The following is a 22,159-nucleotide window of genomic DNA, read 5'->3' on the forward strand; positions in this document are numbered from 1 at the left end:
TCTTTTTTCTTCAACTGAGGATTCCCCACCTCACCCTTCCCCGCTGTGGTTGACAGAGCCCGCAACAGTATTTGCCACATTTCCCACACTTCTGCTCTCACCCCTTGCCCTCCCTCCAAGAACCACAATAGGGTTTTCCTTGTCCTCATCTTCTAGCCCGCCACCCTCCAAGTTCAAAGGATCCTCTTCTGCCATTTCCACCACCTTCAGCATGATGCCACTACCAAACAGTCCTTCCCCTTCCTTCCCCTTTCAGTAATCCGAGGGGACCATTCCCACCGTAACACTCTGGTCCACTCCTCAGTCATCTCCAACATCCCATTCCCTTCCCACGGCACCTTTCCATACAAAGACAGATGTGACACCTGCTGTTTTAGCTCTTCTCTCCTGACCAGCCAGATGCTCCTTCCAGGTGAAGCAGCAATTTATGTGTACTCCTTTCAATTTGGTCTACTGTATTCGCTGCTCACAATGTGGTTTTGTCTACATTGGGGAGACCAAATACAGATTGGGTGGTTGCTTTGCGGATCACCACATTCAGTCCACAAGCATGATCCCGAGCTCCTGGTGGCCTGCTATTTTAATTCTTCACTTTGCTCTCTCACTGGTCTGTCCTCGGCCTGCCGCACTGTTCCATTGAAGCTCAGTGTAAGCTTGAGGAACAGCACCTCCTCTTTCAATTAGGCACTTTCCAGCCTTCCTGATCCAACATTTGCGTTCAACAATTTTAGGCTGTAAATTCTATCCTCACCATTTTGTTTCCTTTTCTTTGCATGTTTTCAGTTTTGCTCTTGTTTTCGATTTTAGACAGCAGCACACCTACTCTAGGCACATCTTTTGTTTCTTTCCTTTCTTAACCCATCACCATTTGCTTTGGTCTTGGAAAACTAACTCTCCTGTCATTCAATCTCTCCATTCTATCACAGAACCCCCCTTTGTCCTTGTCCCACCCACTCCTTGCTCAAAACCTATTACATCTTCTAACTTTTCCCAATTCTTTACAAAAGGTCATCGACCTGAAACATTAACTCTGTTTTTCTCTTCACAGATGCTGCCTGACCTGCTGAGTATTTTCAGTGTTTTCTGTTTTTATTTGATGTTCCCTGGGGGTAGGGATACAGCACCTGCAGCAACGTCACCAGCTATAAGTAAAAACATCCTTGTCTTGCCGTATCTGCAAATGAGACATTTTATCAGTACATAAAGACAAAGCTACTAGGAACCTGTTAGTTTGAGGACAATCTAGATTGTAGCTTTACTTTTCCCAAACACAAAGCTACTGAGTGAAGATCTTGAAAACCATCATCAGAGAGGATACAGAAGTCTGATGATGATTCACTGGTACAGAATTTCGTAAAGGCAATTTAGAATGCAACCTGTCCACCTTCATGACTGACACTTTGGCAGTTCCATGAGGACATTGGACACTCTATTTCATTTACTTGCCCAACAATTCTGGGATGAAGCTTTCAAAAATAAATAAAAATGTAACCCAGGTAGAGGAGATGATTCCACTTGTGGAAACATCCAAAACTAGGGGCCATAAATATAAGATAGATACTGATAAATCCAATAAGGAGTTCAGGAGCAATTTCATTACACCGAGTGGTGAGAATGTGGAACTTGATCCCACATGGAGTATTTGATGTGACTAGCATAGATGCCTTTAAGAGGAAGTTAGATAATTACATGAGGGGGAAAAAGGAATAGAATGATAGGTGGATGGACCGAGGTGAAGTAAGGTGGGAGGAGGCTCATGTTAAGCCGAAACACCAGATTGGTTGGATGGGTTGATTGCCCTGCTCTGGGTTATCAAATTCTATATAATTCTACAAAACAAATTTATTTAAATAAATCATAATCTATAATCAGTAGATCATGACAGGGCAGTTAAGGCCTTTATTATTTATTATGCATACTCCTCAAAAGTAGGCATACATTATGCTGTGTAGAGCCCCTGATGCCCTGTGGGTGGAGACGGGTATAAGTGCAAAGCCAGATGGAGCTACAGATCTGCAGTTTGACTCCTGCTTCATGCGGAGATGGTTCATCTTGGCTGGTGTGTCACATGCAGCCTCAGTTGAGAGGAGGAGAATAAAGAGTGAGGCGCAAAAGCAAAAAAAAAAAGTCTTGAATTATCCAGTGTCTCATAATCGCTTTTACCCAGTTGAAATCCATTCACTTAGTGTAAACTGGGATTGGAACTTGGCCTGCTTGGTTTGATTGACTTAACCATAAGTACACTTCACTAGAGCGTTTGAAAAATAAATCCTTTAGATTTCCAAATAATTCTATGATTTCAATGCTGTGTTTCTGTATGCTTAATGATTTTAGGATACAGGTGTTGGGAAGTCAAGTATAGTATGCCGATTTGTCCAAGACACCTTCGATCTCAATACTCTGCCCACTATTGGGTGAGTACTAACAGATTTATGCAGTTTACCTTATTTCTAGAGTTTTAACCCTCCACTGTTGTGAAACTAACTTCTTGTCTGATTTGGACTGATTTTCAGTGCCTCGTTCATGACTAAGACTGTGAGCTGTGGAAATGAGCTCCATAAGTTTCTGATTTGGGATACAGCTGGCCAAGAGCGGGTACGTAACATTGCATGTTTTCAGTTTGTGGTTGGAAAAGATCTTTATATTGTGTTATTTTCACAGTGGTCCAGGGAAATCTGACTGGATTAGTAGGTTAGATCTTGGGATCACATATAAGAATGGTTGAGGCAGAAACATAATTACATTTCAGATTAGGACTTAATCTTTACATTTAGAGATCACTTGGAGTTAAAGCCAGAGACTTTATTTCACTGAAAGATATTTTTAATTTGTTTCTTTCCTCCCTGGGGCACGAGGAACTTTGATTATGTGTCACTGACTTTGCCTCATAGACTCATAGACATTTACAGCACAGAAGGAGGCCATTCGGCCCATCATGTCAGCGCCAGTCAACAAAGATCTGATTACACTAATCCCATTTTCTAGTGCTTGGCCCATAGCCCTGGAGGCTATGGCAATGCAAGTGAATATCTAAATATTTCTTAAATATTCCAAGGGTTTCTGACTCAACTACCCTTTCAGGCAGTGAGTTCCAGACTCCAACACCCTCTGGGTGAAAAAATTTCTCCTCAAATCCCCTCTTGGCCTTCTACCTCTTACCTTAAATCTATGTCCCTGGTTATTGACCCTTCTACTCATGGAAAAAATGCCTTTCTTTCCACCATATCTATGTCCCTCATAATCTTATACACCTCTCAACCTTTGCTGCTCCAAGGAAAACAACCCCAGCCTATCCAACCTTTCCTCATATCTCAGACCCTCCATCCCAGGCAGCATCCTGGTAAATCTCCTCTGCACCCTCTCCAGTGCAATCAAATCCTTCCCATAATGTGGTGACCAGAACTGCTCTCAGTACTTCAGTTGTGGCCTAACCAGTATTTTTAGAGTTCCAGGATAACTTCCCTGCTCTTGTATTCTATGCCTCAGCCAATAAAGGCAAGTATCCCATGTGCCTTCTTAACCGCTTTATCTACCTGCCCTGCTACCTTCAGGGATCTGTGGATATACACACCAACGTTCCTCTGATCTTCAGTACTTTCTAGGGTCCTACCATTTGTAGTGTAATCCCTTGTCTTGTTAGCCCTCCCAAGTGTATTACCTCACACTTTTCCGAGTTGAATTCCATTTGCTACTGCTCTGCCCACCTGACCAGTCCATTGATATCCTCCTGCAGTTTATGACTATCCTCCCCGCTATTTACCACCCTACCCGTTTTCGTGTCATCCGCAAATTTCTTGATCATACTCCCTACATTTAAGTCCAAACCATTTATGTACGCCACAAAAAGCAAGGGCCCCAGCGCCAAGCCCTGCGGAACCCCACTGGAAACAGACTTCCAGTCACAGAAGCATCCCTCTACGATCACCCTCAGCTTCCTGCCTCTCAGCCAATTTTAGATCCAATGTGTCACTTTTCCTTGGATCCCATGGGCTCTTACTTTCTTGACCAGGCTGCCATGAGGAACCTTCTCAAAGCCTTGCTAAAGTCCATGTAAACCACATTGAATGCATTACCCTCATCAGCACTCCTGGTTACCTTCTCGAAAAACTTGATCAAATTTGTCAAACACGACCTTCCCTTAAATCCATACTGACTATCCCTGATTAATCCGTGTCTCTCCAAGTGCATATATATTATAAATGAATGGCTCTGTCTGTCTTTTACATGGACAGTAAAGGTATAATATTGTGTGAGTTGGCTCCTGGTATATGGATTCACTATGGCTCTCCCGATCAAGCTCAGAATTTCATGTTGTGGATCTGTCGTGGTGCAAATTGTGCAACCAAAAAAATGCACATTTCTTGTGGGCTGACTGCCACGTTTTAATTGGTTGCACCATTCGGGAGAGACCTATTTTGTTGTTTATGCTGCTTGATCATATAAAACAAGCACAATACACTCTGGATGGCCTAGACTTTTAAGATTCAGCTTCTTAAATGTTTGTACCACGTTTCAGTGACAGTCGTTTCTTGTTACATTATTTTATTTGTGTTTTCATTGGTGTGTTATATTTCATTCTTGTTTGCACCTGATTTTATTTTTTCAATTGCATGACATAATTTTCCCACACCTTCTCCTAGAACAGCCTCAATTCCAGTTGTTACTTGTGGCAGCCAAAATTGGGCAGATTAGACATTACTTTGGTGGGGGTTCCAATGGTGCTCCTAAATTTGGAGGAGAAAGAACTGCTCTTTGGGCAGACAAGAAAACCAGGTGTAACCCCAACTAGGGTCATTTGGAAAAATATATATACTTGGAATGTGGGTGTCACTGGCAAGGCTGGCATTTGTTAGTATTTGTTAGTTTGTTAGTATTTGCCCTGCAATGGACACCTGTGAACCAGTTGGGCTTTTCTTATGAAACAGCTCAACAGATCACAGGGCATTGATTTCCTGAGAAGTCAAGTTCTCAAGAGTGAAGAGCATTGGTGATGGCATCCATGGAGCCAGCAGATTCCTGCTCTTCCTCTATTTGCTCCTACTTGGCTTCGATGGGAGGTACCCCTAAAAACTCACTAACTGCAATTGCTAGAATGTGCTTAGTTGCAGTGATGCTTGCAAACCTCTGTGTACAATCTGAAGGTGCACAGAGTAAACACTTGAAGAGCAGACAAGGCCTAATACAGATTGATGAGCTGCATATAGTGAACACAGGATCAGGAGAAGGTCATTCACCCCCTCCAACCTCTTTGGTCATTTAATTGGGCCTTGCTGATCTGTATCTTGAACTCCAATTGCTGGCCTTTGTTCCATATCCCTTGATACCCTCATTGGTCTCAGGTTTGAAAATTTCCATTAACTTAAAAGGTTTGAAGATTTCCGCTAACTTACTGTGAAGAAGTGAAGAGTTCTGGTGAAGGGTCATATGGACTCGAAACGTTAACTGTATTCCTCTCCGCAGATGCTGTCAGACCTGCTGAGTTTTTCCAGGTATTTTTGTTTTTGTTGTGAAGAAGTGCTTCCTGATTTCACCCCTAAATGAACAAGCTCTGAGTTTAAGATTGTTCCCTCTTGTTCTGAATCTCTCCGCCAGATGAAATAGTTCCTCTGCACCTGTGCTACCAAATTCCTTTTATCATTTTAGGTACCTCGATTTGATCATCTCTCAAACCTCTAATCTCAAGGGAATGCAAGTTAACTTTATGCAACCTGTCATCAGAACTGAACTCTTTTTAAGCCCTGCTAGCATTCTGGCAAATCTGCATTATACCAAATCAAAGGCTAGTGTATATTTTCTGAGGTTCAGTGCACAAAACTGAAATACAATATTTCAGATGTGACCTGGCCACAGCTTGTACCACTGAGGCATCACTCCCTCACTATTGAACTCCAATCCCCTTGAGATACAAGCAAACATTTCACTCATTAGCCTTTTTGTTTATTCTTTGTACCTGTGCACTAGCTTTTAGCCATTTGTGTTGTTATGATCTCTGAGAAGCTGGACCAGTAACTTTTAAAAAGAAATTCAAAATCCCAGTTATTAACTAAAAGAATTACACAAGGTTTCATATTTTAATCAAAAACCTTTAAAGTACAAGAGTTAAACAAAGCAAGCACCACTAACTTAACACTATATTTCTTAAAAACGTATGCGTTACCCTCAAAAATCTAAGTAGTACACTCCTTGTTCTACCTTTCTTAAGCCTCTTGGAATTGTGGACATCCTAGCACAAGCATTCTTGCTTAGTGATTCCAAATCAGAAAACACCCTTGGTTTCTGATAGCCCCCTGCTATTGGTCTACAGCTCCTGGCATAGTTCTCCCTCTGCCTATCTCAAAGCTGCTCCCAGGCTCCAACTGAGCCTGGAATGTTTCTATGAGAAATCACTCAGATAAACCCAAAACGAAAAAAAAAAACTCCTCCCTGCAATCAATCCACAAAGCAATGTGGCACACCTACATTGTCCCAGATAGAGATCCAAACTAATTATCTCCCATTCCCAAATCTGTCCTGAGATCTGAAAAGTATATGGATACTTTGAGACTTTCCCATGTTTACCAGTTGCTTTTCAACCTTACTTTGATTTGGGAAAATTATATGAATAATTTATATCTCTAATGTAGACAAGTGCAATCTTACCAGACTCACTGGCTCCATAATGGAGATAAGAGAGGACCACGTGTTGTTTATTGTTTCAAGTCTCTAACTCTAACATGTGCCATCCTTTGAATTGTATTTACTTTAGATCTGCTTACCAGGTCCCATCAGAGGCTTTCTTTTACCTTACATTTAAAAATTTTAATGCTCAAACTAAAAAGTTATATTCCTGAAACATAAGAAGCATGAAATTAGACATTTTCACAACAGTGTGCATGGGTGCTTATATGCCTTTGCTTCACCACGGCTCCCAGATTCTCACCCTTAGGAACATATTCTGATTTGTCTTCCTCAAATTTGCAGTAGATTACCCTGCATTCCCCACAATTCACCCCCATAGTTTTTCCCAATTACTTGGTCTGTCAATGCCCCTTTGTAATTTTGTGCTCCAACCTACACAACCTACAGTGCTTTAGAACTTTGGAAAATTATAACAACAATGCACCTGTAATTCTCTCATCTATTCCTTTTAAAATACTGGGTTGCAAACCAGCAGGTTCTGGGAACTTGTCTGCCTTAAGTCCCATTATTTTCTCCATTACTATTTTAAAAAGTTATTAGGTGCTTCTCCTTGACATGTTTTTAGGTTCTGTTGGTGCTTTTTGGCCCTCTTTCTTCACTGTGAAAATGGACATGAAGTACTCATTTAACAAATCTGCCAATTCTTTAATATCCTTTTATAGTCATATCTGTGCCTTTCTTTAAAGAGCCCATGTTCTCCTTTATCGCTCCCTTTCTCTTAATAAAGTGATAAAAAAAATTACTGTTAGCTTTAATATTCTTGCAATATTCAGCACCCCTTGTGTAAAGGAATGCTTTCTGACATCACCCTGAACGGCATAGCTCTAATTTTAAGGTTATGTCCCTTGTCTGAGCTCCTACACCAGAGAAAAATCATTTCCCTCTATCCACCTGTCAACCCCTTTAATCAGCATAAACACCTCAATTAGGTCACCCCATAATCTTCTATATTCAAGGGAATACAAGCCTGGGCTATGCAACCTGTTGTTACAATTTAACCCTTTAGCACCAGTATCACTCTCATGAATCTGCATTGCACCTTCTCTGAAGGCCATTATATTTTCCCTGGGGTGTTGTGTCCACAACTGAATACAATACTCCAGATGGGGTCTAACCAGTGCTCTGTGTAGTTGAAACATAACTTCCATCCTTTTTGTTTTGCAAGTCCAATCAGATAAAGGCCAACATTCTATTGGCTGTTTTAATGATCTTTTCCTGTTCACTAGCCTTTAGTGATTTCTGAACTTGGGCCGCTAAATCTCTCTACTCCTTCACGGTTCCTAGTTTCTGGTCATTCAGAAAATAACTTCACAACATAATGAGTGTGAGATGATTATTCATCGCTGGGACAATCTAATATATTGATTCTTACTTTCAGTCTATGCAAATAATGAAACTGGCTCATTAGCATCTTAAATACCTATTAAAATTTTTATAAATACACTAGGCTTTAAAACACAGGGTATCTTTCTTTCCTCTCAATTCTTTGCATTGAAAAATTGAATAATAGACAAAAAATGCCAACATGGAAGGGTTTACTGACTGGAGTTCCTGGTTCCAGGAATGTCCCAGAATAATCCCCCATAGCTGGCTGTGGTTGTATGTGGCAGCTAATCGACCCCTAGCATGAGGAGGTTGTCAAATGAAGAGATGTTGAGTCGAATGATCCTTTACACTTGGGATTCTAGGAGAATGAGAGGTGATGTCTTTGAAACATATATGATTCTGAGAGAGTTTGACGAGATAGATGCTGAGAGGGTGTTTTCTCCTGGCTGGAGAATCTAGAACTAAGGGGCAGGGTTTCAGGATAAGGAGTCAACTATTTGGGACTGAGTTGAGGACAAAGTTTTTTCACTCAGAATGTTGTGAACCTTTGGAATTATCTATCTAAGAGGAGTAGGTGTTCAGCCGATAACTGTGTTCAAGGCCAAGGTCAATAGAGTTTTGAACTTTAAGTGAATCAAGTGATAGGGGGAGTGATTGGGAAAGTCATTTTGATGTTGAAGATCAGTTATGGTCTAATTGATTGGCAGAGCAGGTTTGAAGAGTGGCATGATCTATTCTTGCTCCTATTTCTTATCTTCTTGTGCTCTTCATTGGCAGACTCCAGTCAAATTTGGGGGTTTCTTCTTGGGCCAGAAATCTGGAAGACCTTGGTATAGCTCTAAATTTCTGCCCACACACCGTTTGTGTCCTCACAGCAGTTTTGGTCTGACGATATGTTCTCACCAGTGCATTATAATAACTTGGCATAACTACTTGTATTTCACTATTATTGATATGTGTCCCTATATTCTCTTAAATTATTTAATTGCCTTTTTCATGCTGTCTCAACAAAGATACCCTCAGGTCTCTTTCTAAATCACTGTAGACTAGTTCTGTTCCTTCACTTCATGCTGATGGAGTGTGGTTCAGGCTTGGGCAGATAAGTGGCAGGTAACATTTGAGACACGCCAGTGCCAAGCAATAACCATCTCCAACTAGAGAGAATCTAAATATCTCCCCTTACCATCACTGAATCCCCCAATATCAAGTGTGATGGAACACTCTCCACTTGCCTGGATGAATGTGGCTCCAACAACTTAAGCTCGACACCATCCAGCACAAAGCAGCCCGCCTGATTCGCACCCCATCCACTAGTCTAAACATTACTCCCTCCACCGCCAATGCACAGAGCAGCAGTGTGTTCTATATGTAGGATGTACTGCTGCAGCACTCCATGCTCCTTCAACAGCACCTTCCAAACCTGTGACCTCTATGACTGAGAAAGAGAAGGGCAGTAGATGCATGGGAACTTGTTCCCCTCCAAGCCGCACACCATCCTGACACAGAACTATATCACCATTCCTTCATTGTCACGGGATCGAAATCCTGGAACTCCCTTCTCAGCTACGCCAGATGGACTGCAGTGACTCAAGATCATGGCTCATTGCCACCTTCTCAATGGCAATTGGGGATGGGTGACAAATGCTGGCCTAGCCAGTGGTGTTTCACCTATCATGAAAGAGAAAAAAATTCATTAAATGCACAATATTTTGCATTTGTCAGTCCAAAATTTCATTTTTCACTTTGGCAAAATCCCAAAATATATATATAACCTTGCAAGATATCAATCTCTTCAGGAAGGGAAAACTGTTGAGTGAATTAGTATACAAGTTCTGTAGTCGAGGTCTAGTAGCCCTCTGACTTGGATCACTAAAAGAGAGGCATGTTTAGTTCAGTATTTTAGCAACAAACCGGATTCAAAATAGCGGTCATATCAGTGGGCTGTCCCCTTGTTACGCTTAAAAGCACAGAATGCAAATACAGCTCTTAATTAAGAAAGACCACAAGAGCTATCCTTTATATGGTTCTCTTCATGATCTCAGAGTGTCCCAAAGGGCTTCACAAAAATTAAAATATTCTTCAAATGCAACCACTGCTACATTGTAGCGACAATGGCAACCAATTTGCACAAAGCAAAGTCTCAGAAATAGCAATGAAATTCAACACCGGATAAATTATTTTTAGTGATGTTTTTTGAGGGATTAACGATGGCCAGGACAGGAAAGGAACTCATCTGCTCATTTTCAAATAGTGTTGTGATGTGATTTCTGTCTACCATAATTTAAAATAATGATTGGGGAAGATGTAAGTAAAAGAAAGACCAAAGTAGATTGGAAAGAAAGCAAGCTTGACGGGTTGAGAATGGAAATAGGAAGTTAGACTGAAAAGAAAAGATAAGCAACGAGGTCAAACAGTAATGAAAAACACTTAAAATGGTGATCAAGAGATTCAACATAAAGGTATTTGTTAAAAAAAACCAAATAATAGCTATTAATAAAACACCATGGAAAATAGAAGACATAAGGATAAAATGGAAACTGAAGAAAAAGTACTCTAAGTACACGGACAATAAAGCAAAGAACAGCAAAGAATGACAAAAAGATTAATAAGGAGGGAAAAATTAGAATATGATTGAAAGCAAGTAAGTAATATAAAGATGGGTAGTAAGAGTTTCTATAGATACTTAAATAAGAAAAGAGTTAACAAAGGGAATGTTGGTCCTATAGAGAGTGCACCTGGGGAATTGATAATGGAAAGTAAGGAGATGGCAGATGGATTAAACAGGTATTTTGCTTTGGTTTGCACTATACAGGATACAAGTGACATCCTGGAAGTAGCTGTAAGTCAGGAAATGGAAGGGAGGGAAAATTACAATCACCAGGGAAGTGGTATTGAGCAAACTGTTGGGGCTGTGGGCTGACAAATCCCCAGGTCTGGATGGACTTCACCCTAAGGTCTTGAAAGAAGTGGCTAATGAGATAGTTGTTGCACTAGTTTTAATTTTCCAAAATTCCCTAGATTTGGGGAAGGTTCCATTAGATTGGAAAATAGCAAATGTAACTCAATTATTCAAAAAGGGAGGGAGACAGAAAGCAGGAAACTATGGGTCAATTAACCTAACATCTGTCATGGGGAAAATGTTAGAAGCTATTATTAAAGATGTAATAGCAGGGCCCTTAGAAAAATTCAAGACAATCGGGCAGAGTCCACATGGTTTTGTAAAAGGGAAATCATGTTTAACCAATTTATTGGAGTTCTTTGAAGGAGTCACATGTGCTGTGGATAAAGGGGGTCCGGTGGATATGTTGTACTTAGATTTCCAGAAGGCATTTGATAAAGTGCCACATCAAAGATTATTGCAGAAAATAAAAGCTCATGGTGTAGGGGGTAACATATTGGCATGGATAGAAGATTGGCTGACTGACAGGAAACAGAGTTGGCATAAATGGGTGGAGGAAGAAGTAAGAGTGGAGGAAGGAGTTAGGAAGGGGGCAGTTATAAGGCTGGAGGAGGAAGTGAGGCTGGAGGAAGAAGTGAGGCAGGAGGAAGAGGTAAGGCTGGTGGAAGGAGTCATGGGGTACTAAGGGTGCTGGAAGAGGTAAGTGTAGAGGAAGGAGACAGGAAGGGGGAGGGACTAAGCAGGGGAAGAGCCCAGAGGGTGGGAGTACTCGGGGAGGGGGGAAGGGCTGCAGATGGGGGTTGTGTAGGTGAACCTGCATGGGAGGGGTTGGATAGGTCCATGTCTGCCTCTTGGGGAGCAAACTGACGGTGGCCATGGTATGGTCGACAGGTGAGAATGACTGAGGGCAGAGTGAGGCGGTAGGGTGGGAGGGTGAGGGCTCGACGGTAGTGATATGAGGGATGGCGAGGGTGGTTGGTGGGGATCTGGAGGCAGACACGGACCCTAGGGGTGGGAAGGAGGAGGTCAGGCAATAAATGTGGATGGGTGTGGGATTTTCAGGAAGGAAGGGAATCTGCACGTTCACTTGGACATCCCTGAAGGAAAAGGGTTGGGGCTGGTAGGTAACGGAGGGGAGGTGGAAGGTGATGCGGGGGGGCGGGGTGTGTAGGGGGGGTGGGTGTCAACTGTGATGGGGGAAAGGAAATGGGTGACTGGGGGAGGGTAAAGGATGGGGGAGTGAAAGTAAAACTGAATTAGCATAATGCTGACCAAATCGAAAGTAAAATGAGAGTCATGGTGGGCAAGATCATGTGCTCCATAGGAATGTGATGAGTGGGTGGGTGGAGATGCAGGTCAGCTCAGATGGACAACTGAAAGTGAACCCCAGCAGGCAGCATTGAAAATGCTCAGGACATTGAGATGAGCATGAAACGTGACGGATCCGTGTGCATGGGAGAGAGAGCTTGCACGAGGCTCCAAAAGGCCCTGCCACACACACACTTCTCCCTCCAGAATCACTTGTGGGCCAGCTGCTTCCTCTGAGGTGACGGGTCTTCCGGGCTGCTTATTTCTGTCTCTTCACTGGAGGAGGAGTCCTCTTGGCTGTAGATGAGGATATGGATAGAGCTGAGGGACTGGCTGGCTGAGGGTGTTGGTCCCTTGGCAGAGCCCCTGTAAACCAAAGCAGAGATGGCAGCAGAGTCGAAAGCAGGAGAGAGAGCACTCACAGTTGTATTGAGGGACAGATGATGTGGTGCTGGATCCTCAGATGGGTGTTTCTTGCCAACCTCACCGTCGTCGCAGGCAGGGTCCATGTCCTCCCCAGTCAGTGTGATGGCACGCTCTTCAAAGTGAGTGAGGGGCCTAATGTGAGCCACTCCACCCCCAGTATGGGACCTCTCCCTGCTGTTGTGAGCCAGCTTCTCCTGCATGAAAACTGATGGAGAGAGTGTGAGCAGGAAGCATGGCACCGCATGGAATACTTGTGTGGTGAGTGGAGCCATGGACGGGATGAGGATGTGAGCTCGAGAGGATACGAGCCGGATGGAGATGTGAGGGTGTGTGTGAGAGTTCGTGGTGTTGTACCTTGAGGTGTGAGATCCCTGTGGACGTGTGGTGGGTTAATGAGTGTGTGAGTTGAGAGTGATGAGAAGAGCAAGTTACCCTGGCAGAACGGATGACACCATTCATCCTTTAGTGGCACTTGGGTGGCTGTCCTCTTTTGCAGGGCATTGGCGCTGACCACCACTGGTAGAGGACATCCAAAAGGCGTTCCAGTGACGCATCGCTAAACCTGGTGGCTGCAGTCTTCTTGCCTTTCGTGGTCATCTTGCCTGCAGTAGTCGTGGCCTGGAAGCCTGACTGGACTGGACTTTAAATATGGCTCCCGGCGTGATGAAGCGATGAGGTGATGGCAGGCGAGCGAATGAGAGCCCACCTGCCATGGAAACAGCGTGATTCCTGGGAATACATAAATAATGTGGCGGGATTCGGGACGATACAGCGTGAAAACCCGCCATCGTGGCTGGCAGGCAAAACATCATTTTATCCGCCCACTACCGCACTGAGTGCAAATCTGGGATGATTTCGCTCTTTGAGAACTTTGTGCGTTCAAGCCCCACTCTAGAGACTTGAGCTGAATGTAAAATATGCCATGAGCCTGTGCAATCCGGCAGCATTTAAAAATGTAATTAAAAAAAACACTTAACAATCTGAAAATAATTTTTTTACGGATAGAGATGAGATGGAACTGAAACCCCTGTTCTCTTCCCTTACTATCAGTAATGGGTGTATTTTTTGAAAAGGAAGAAGTGTGTTTCTTAATCCCTGAGTGTGTGGACAATTTGAATAACCAGCAGTCAGCCTCTCGTGGGGTTAAATAAAGAGGATTATTTATTCATGTGTTGACGCCGAAAATCTAACACCATGTCACTCATTCATCTGCTCTCACACAAACACACACGCACACGCACACACACACGCAGACACACACCCCTGCCCCACCCCACTGAGGAAAATACAGTTAAAGAGAATAGTGCAATTTTACAAGCTGTAAACAAAATAATAGTTCATAATTCACATAATTGAATTGTCTTGGAAAACATATAGTGCAGGCCTGATGAAGAAGAGATTTTTCACACCTGAAGAGTAGTTAGGTGAAAATCAAAAGCCAAAATCATAGACCAAAGTCATTGCAGGATTCTCTCGAAGAGATGGACTTTCTGCAGGTCAGGGAGTTAGCTACTTGTCTTGTTACCAGGAGGTACGTTTGCTGTACTGGTGGACATGAAAAGGAACAGCCTTGGAGACCTTATGATGTTACAGCTTCCAGCTCTTAAGGCCCTTTCTACTTCTGCTGTTTCTGCAATACTTGAGTTTTGCAGATGGTACTTAAATAATAAATAGTGAGACCAACATGGCTGCCTTACCTTGTGATTTCTCATTGTTCCCCTTTCCAAATGTAGTGTTGGGCTTGGGTTGCTTAGCCACAACCTGGATTATTGTTTGCGGATATTCACCCTGGGAGTTTGAGACAATTACTGTCTTGGTTTCAGAATGACCCATTCAAGTCAGGAAATACCTTTTTGGATGATTTCAGGAGATGGGTAGTCACACCGCTACTCTAGAACGTACTTTTAATCCTTTTGAGACTGTGGCAGTTTTTGAATCCATAGACCAAGAGTCAGGTGACCCTTGGCCATCTCTTGGCAGTCCGTCGTTGTTAATTTTAAAGTAAAAGTTAATTTTAGAAGATTTTACGCTTGAGTACAGTTTATGTTTTAAGAGTAATGAAAATGACATGCCTTTACTGGACAGGGCAATATATTTAAGAATGGTAATTTGGTGCAGTTTGATTAATGCAGTTGAGAGTGGGTATCACAAAAAAAGAAGCGTTTTTAAACAGTGTCAATTCACCATCTGTGACTAACCTGATTTTGAATTACTGGCAAAAGGCTTTTAAAAGTTTTTCAGAAGCATTTGCTAGTTATATTGTGGTACAGTAGTCAGTTTCTGATTAGATTTTAAAAAGGTTCAAGAGCTTTTCAAACATGCCTATGACTGTTCCTAGGCCCAAAAGAACTAGCTTAATTTTTTGAGCCTCCTCAAAGACCTGGAAATAAGCAGAAGTTCCCAATGGTGATGAAATGATCCTGGGCAGGGCCTGCTTCTGCAGTGTTGTTTTTTTTTTAAAACTGGCACAACCAGTGGAAATTTCATTTACACTGACTGTAGTTTGTGCTTGAAGTTTTGCAACCCTCTGCGTGGGTTGCACTGACTTCAGGTGGGTTACGCCATAAGAAGTAAGGCAACTGAATGGAAGCTCTACCTTGTTGGTGTTCTGCTTTAGGATTTATGATGAAACAGTGATTAGTACAGAACTTTCCAAACCTGCAGGCTAAGAGAATTCGAACCAAACAAACTAGCAAATAAGAAATGCAAGCACATATTACTGATAATGGAGGAAAAATGTGGGGTGGCAAATACTTGATATTTTGAAGGGTACACAATTTAAATTATAGTTCTTTTTGGCAATGTAGTTTTGTTTTATGACCATGTGAATTGTTTTTGAGCCCTTAGCAATGTCCCCTTAGTGTGTTCTTCGAGTACGTTTCTAATTTACAGTTGACAAATCTACAGTGCATTCTTTTCAGTAAGTTGTACACTCACCATTTGTTTATTTCAGAATGACCTAAGCATTGTGAGGGGGATTTGAAAGATAATTTATTTTTGCATTCTTCTCACTTCCCTTTTAAGAGGTTTCCATGCACCATTTCCTGAATGAAAGGGCAGGCCTTGGCTGATGTTACTCAAAAGCTACTTGTTAGCTGATGCACAGCAGTTTCCTGAGGTAACCTCCAACTTGATTTACCCCGAGAGTGGGGTTAGAGCATTGGGAGTGGGGAGCTGGTGCAGGCAGACAAGAAGAGAAAGAACTCAGACCACATTTATTATGCTTTCTTTCGAATGGCACGCTTCAGATTGGGAACACATTGTGTGGCAAAGCTGAAAATACAAACCACATTCCACTGCTCTGTGACTCAATTTACCAACAGTAATCCTTTTGAGAACTTTTGTCTTTGAAAAACATTGCAGAAAGGAAGATGGAAGCGGTGGGGGTGGTGGTAGTGGGGTGGGGTGGGGGGGGTGACAGACAAAGTAGCATGCAAACACTCAGTTCATGCTTTGCGAATTTGCATTCTCTATGCTGTTAGTGAACTGACTGCTCTTCCAATTTTGCATCTGATTATGGTCGTTGAGGTCAGGAATAACAGATACCTGATCTATGAACGTTGTGCCATATCAAGTCTGCAAATGTTGATTATACAGTCCATGACTGCACTTAGAATAAACCTGATCATACTGATCCTTTTTTAAGTAAGCCTGGAGGTTTAGAAAGGGCTATTGCCTCCTTGGTTATAAATCCTAAATCAGGCAATCCGCCGATACTACTCAAGAAAAACTGAAATTCACGGGAGCATTGATTTAAATTATTTACATGGGGTGCAAAGCTCCATGCTACGCACCTAAATGTTTCGTAAAGCGCTTGAACACCCTTCTGGTGATGCATGGGCTAGATTGAGAATGAGCCTACATCTATTTTGCCATGGCAATGTGACTGAACTGCACCCTCAGAAAGAACATCTCCAACTGCACCAGACTATGTCATACTGACTGGGTAAGATTGACAATTTTTTGCCTAAGTATGTGCTCTTCAATGTTGCAGTTTATACTCCCTGGAATCTGCATTAACTCTATGTAGACTCGCTTCATGTTCAGACCCTTCCACCTGAAGAAAGTCGCCAGGTGAAATATCTCTGCCCATCAGGCCTATTGATCTCTCTATGGTTTACATGTACACAGCAAAACAGCACTCAGAGTAAATAAGTGACAAATACATCTACATAACCCATTAGCTTTATGCTGTATTTTAAAAATTGTCCCTTCCTGTATTTTAGCAGAATTAAAAAAACCTTAAGCATGAAACAGGGACAGGATTGAAACTGAATAACAACTTCTATTTAGCTTCAACATAGCAAAATATTCCAAGGAATTATCAAATAAAATGTGACACTAAGTCACATAAGGAGATGTAGGGGCAAGTGACTGAAAGCTTGGTCAAAGAGGTAGATTTTAAAAAGCATTTTAAAGGAGGAGAGAGGGGGAGAGATCTTTAGGGAGGAAATACCACAGCTTAATGCCTAGCCAACTGAAGGCACGAGTGGTAATTGAGAGCCAAAAGAAACTGGGTTGCAAAAGAGTAAAGATTTCGGAGGTTGTACGGATGGAGGAGGTTACAGAGATAGGATGGGTCAAGGCCATGGAGGGATTCGAACACAAGGATAAGAATTTTAAATTTGAGGTCTTGCTGGACTGGGAACCCGTGTAGGTCAGTGAACACGGGGTGGAAGGTAAGCGGGACTTAGTGCCAATCATATTGGAACAGCAGTGTTTTCAATGAGCTGAGGTTTACAGGGAGTGAAGTTGGGAAGTTAGTCAGGAGAATGTTTGAATAACTCCTTTGACTAAACGCTGTTGGATCTGACCATGGAATATTTTGTTGTGTATTCTGCCTAGTTTAATTTTGAAATGAAAATTGAAAAAAATTCTGTTAAAAGGACAGAATTGGCTGCTTTGCCATGTGGTTGGGCAAATGTTGTGTGTGATTCCACTATACAGATCAGCTCATTGAACTCATTCCACGTGTGTACACATGTTGCAGACGTGACAATTGCCTTCAGAGTGGGTCAAACAAAGGAATACAGAATGTATCATTTATTTGGCTTGATTAGTGAAAGAATACCGAAATCTGAAGCAGACTGGAAATAAATGCTGGAAATATTCAGCAGGTCAGGCAGCATCTGTGGAGAGGGAAATAGGTAATCTTTCAGGTCAGTGACCCTTTGTGAGAACTTACAGATCACCGACCTGAAACATTAAACTGGATTTTCCCAGCCTTTTGGAGAGGGGCTGGGAGTTGGTAGGATTGGCAATAAGGTGAGGGAAGGTGTCGGGGAGGCAGCCCGCCTCCATGGCATACGGCCTGCCTCAGGCGTCTTAGTGACGCAGCTGCCTGCTGGCCAGTCAAGTGGCCGCAAGGGCCTTTTCCCACCCCGCCAAGCATTTTTTCTGTGTTAGAACGGCCCACTGCCACTTGGGGAGATGATTGGAAACACCCTGGCGGCCTCCCAGTGGGTTCTCGGGGGGGGAGCCTTCTTTGATGTGCACTCCAGGGCCGATGGAGAAGCCCGGCAATCGGAATGGCTGACGCCGCACCCAACATACCGTTGGTGTATCATGACCTCCCGCTCCTTGATCGCCGGGGCTGTCCTGGCCTCAGCTGTTCAAAACGAACCCGCCTGCTCTTTGAGGGCCCCTCGGCCAGTGAACCTCGGCCGCAGCAATGGCCACCACCGGCAGTGGTGCTGTGAGTCTGCTGGCCTTCTGATTCGGCTGGCAGCTCTAGTGGCTGGGCTGCTGTCCTCGACTGGCCTGTTAACTGGCCGTGGTTGGCAAAATGCCGCCCCAGGGTCCTACTGCACGTGGGAGAGTAGTGTTACCTCCCACTCCCATCCCCTGTGGCGGTGGGGGGACTTAACCGTGCATGAAAAGAATTCAGTTTGTTAACCCTGTTCTCTCTCCACAGAGGCTGCCAGACCTGCTGAGTACTTGCAGCGTTTTCTGCTCCTCTTCCAGGTTCCCAGCATTCGCAGTATTTTGTTTTTGTGTTGGGGATTCTTCCAAATTTGGCAATGCATCAGAAAAAGCAGGAAAAGGTCCAGTCATCCGAACGTGCTAAAATACTCTGGCCACTTGATTTCACAACCAGTGGCAAAAATAAATGTGGATTTCTCAACAGGAAAGTGAGTCATTGCCCAGCACTGCTTGCCTGAGGAGCCTCAGGCTGCCTGGGAATAACTTTTCCCTTTCCCAATTATTAAGCTTTTTCCCAAAAGTGATATTTGAATGCCGAATGTGGGGTTGAGAAGAAGCCCAGGGAAAACAAAGGGTTAAAAGAGTTTCAGCATTGGACAGCCCATATTCTTAGATCTGATCCATGAACCATCCTTGCTGTTTTGCAATCTGTGTGAGTGTGCAAATTTACAGACCCAGGATATGGGTTGAAAAGGAATGAAAATATTTAACATCCAGGAATTTCCACCATCTGTACTTAAACCAAGAACAGGCTGTGCACTTAATTTCCTAAGTTATTAAAAAAACACAAGTCTCTTACATAATGGCGTGGATCCACTTTCAGTAAACTGTTAACTTTTGGCCTTCTTGCTTGTGAGGTCATGGTGCTTGTGGCTGTTCAGAGGCAGAAAATTTACTTGTCCCTTTGAGTATTGTGCCTTCTCGTTCATCAGCTTGAACTCCTCCTGCCAATAGCAACAATTTGCAAGAGGTAAGCAATCTGAGGTGTTCTGCACACAAATCTTTGAATGACTGGGCTTTCTAAATAGAGACATGGAGCCAGATTTTCATGCCTCCTTCCATGTCAGAACAGAGGTGAGCGGGTTTAAAAGTGGTGGGCAGTACCCGATTCTGGGATGCCAATTCCCCTTGTGTGGAATTTTTATGACCCCAGCTACAGGGTGCAGGTAGTGAGCCTGCATGCAGCAATCCTGCCCTTGCCTACTGCATTGTGGGGATGGCATTTTAGACCCACCGCTATTTCTATGGAGTTAGGCTCATTTTGGCAGGAGACATGGTTCATGGCATCTTGTGAAATGTGGGCAAATCCTGGAGTCAGGAACCTTTTGATAGGTCAGTTCTAAAGGTGTTGACAACTTTACATGTCATAAAGTAATGGTGTATGAAACATTATTTATATTTTTAATACAGTGATTAGTGATAGAGCTTTGTTTAAAAAGGTAAGTGACCATTAAATTGGCCAGCATTATGAAAGTACCCAGATGCATTAAAGTATTTTATCCAGTTTGATTGAAATATGTTGAGCTTTTGAAGCAGTGAAACAGATGACCATCTCTTCAGGCTACTTCAAAATGCTTTAACGTTCAGCACAACCACCTGTTAAGTCTTTGAAGCAGTGCAGCAGATAGCTATCTGTTTCACTACTTGAAATATTTTAATGTATTCAGCTCTGGAAGTTTTGTGACAGAGCAGTGCAATGGTATCCCATTATGAATGGCTGGCTGAGTTTCAAAACCCACTAATGGATTCAGCTCAACAGGGGTTATTGAGGCAGCTGTCAAGAGGACTTTGAGATTTAATTTAATTGACAGCTTTATGAACAGTGAAAAGAATAAGCTTTTCTGAATCAGTTTTTGAATGTATATTTGTTTATTTGACAGTTTTATGAACACTTAGGAAGATTAAGGTTTTTTTGAAGAGGTTTCTGAATTGGCTGCTTGTTTATTGTGACAGTTTCATGAGAATCTCAAAGACTTTCCCATGTTTCTATAAGTCTCATAAGTTCTGTCCATAGTGGATACTGTTGAGGGGAAATGAAGTTATGGAAGGGGAATGGGAGTATGAGTGGACATTGGGAGGTGGGTGGGTGGAGTTAAGGGGTGAAGACTAGGGTGCTCTTACACTTGTTTACATCAAAAATGGTTGTTCCAGTGAATGGAGGTGGGCCCGCCTCCGCATCTGCCTTCACCCTGCCTCAGGAGGTCGCAGCCCTGACTCCAGCCCATTCCACCATAAAAATAGCATGGGTGAGCAGGAGGCAGGATTGCAATGTCGGGAAAAGATGAAAATCTGGGGCATAAGGGTACAAAAGCCAGGAGGTATGCTAAACCTTTAGAAAACACTAGCTGGAGGATTGTGTCAAATTTTGGGCTCCACATTTTGGAAAGGATATCAAAGCTTTGGAGAGGGTCTGGAAGAGATGTACTGGAATGATTCCGGAGATGTGGGATTATAGTTGCATGGATGATCTGGAGTTGCTGGGGTTCTCTTTAGCACAGATAAGGCTAAGAGGAGATTTGCTAGAAATGCTAAAAATCATGAGTTCAGATCGAGTAAATAAAAAGAAACTGTTCCCATTGGCTGAAGGGGTGATAACATAGGAAATAGGAGCAGAAGTAGGGCATTCGGCCTGCACCATTCAAACAGAGCACAGCTGATCATTTTTCCCACTATCCCCATATTCCTTGATGTCATTAGTATTCAGCAATCTATCGATTTCTGTCTTGAACATGCTCACTGAGTACCCATAGGCTTCCATACCCTCTGGGGTAGGGAATTCCAAAGATTCACCACCCTCTGAGTGAAGAAATTCCCCCTCACTTTAGTCATAAATGGCCTACCCCTCAGTCTGAAACTGTGTCCCCTGGGTCTAGATTCACCTGCCAGGGGAGACATCAAAACCACATCTACCCTGTCACGCCCTGTCAGAGTTTTGTAAGTTTCAATGAGATCACCTCTCATTCTTCAAAACTCTAGAGAATACATTCCCAGTTTCCACAATCTATCCACATAAGACAATCATGCCATCCCAGGAATTAGTCTGGCGAAACTCCAATGAGCTCTCTCTATGGCACACACTTTCTTCCTCAGATAAGGAGACCAAAACTGTACCTAATACTCCAGGTTCGATCTCACCAAGGCTCTACACAATTGCAGCAAGAAATTTTTATTCCTGTACTCAAATCCCCCTGTGATGAAGGCCAACATACCATTTGCCTTCCTAATAGCTTGCTGCACCTGCATGCGAGTTTTTAGTGACTCATGAACAAGGACGCTCAGGTCTCTTTGGACACCAACAACACTGCTAACCATTTCAGAAATACTCTGCCTTTCCGTTTTTTCTGCCCAAGTGGATAACTTTACACTTATTCACACTATATTCCACCTGCCATGTCCTTGCCCATTCGTTTAGCCAGTCTAAATCCCCTTGAAGGCTCCTTGCATCATCTTCACAACTTACATTCCGGCCTACATGTGTGTCATAACCAGAGGGCACATACTGGCAGAAAGAACAAGAGGCAACATGACGAGTAAATGAGTGAAATGTGCTTCCTGATACAGTGGTGGATCGAGATTCAATAACAACCTATAAAAAGGGAATTGGATAAATAATCAAAGGAGAAATAATGGCAGGGTAATGGGGAAAGCATGGGAGAGTGGGACTGATTGGATTGCTCTTTGAAAGAAACTGCTGGGATCGGTCCCGTGCAGTCAAGAAGATTGGGAAGGAGGAATAGAAGGAGAAATCATAGGGTGGGGTGGGGGGCCAGTCTCCGGGAAATGGATAGGGAGGAAAAGTTGTGGGTGTTGGGGAGAGTT

General features: G+C 43.0%; 1 protein-coding gene across 1 annotated transcript in view; it reads left to right on the forward strand.

Annotated features, from left to right (window-relative positions):
• The window catches only part of rab31 (RAB31, member RAS oncogene family), a 91,394-nt gene that overhangs the window by 16,052 nt on the left and 53,183 nt on the right, over positions 1 to 22,159 (forward strand). Inside the window, exons 2-3 of the mRNA XM_078541049.1 lie at positions 2,335 to 2,414; positions 2,514 to 2,595. Of these exons, the coding sequence (XP_078397175.1) occupies positions 2,335 to 2,414; positions 2,514 to 2,595 (162 nt within the window). The remainder of the gene's footprint in view (positions 1 to 2,334; positions 2,415 to 2,513; positions 2,596 to 22,159) is intronic.

Source organism: Cetorhinus maximus, chromosome 4 (genome assembly GCF_964194155.1).
Source record: "Cetorhinus maximus chromosome 4, sCetMax3.hap1.1, whole genome shotgun sequence".
Taxonomy (NCBI): Eukaryota; Metazoa; Chordata; class Chondrichthyes; order Lamniformes; family Cetorhinidae; genus Cetorhinus; species Cetorhinus maximus.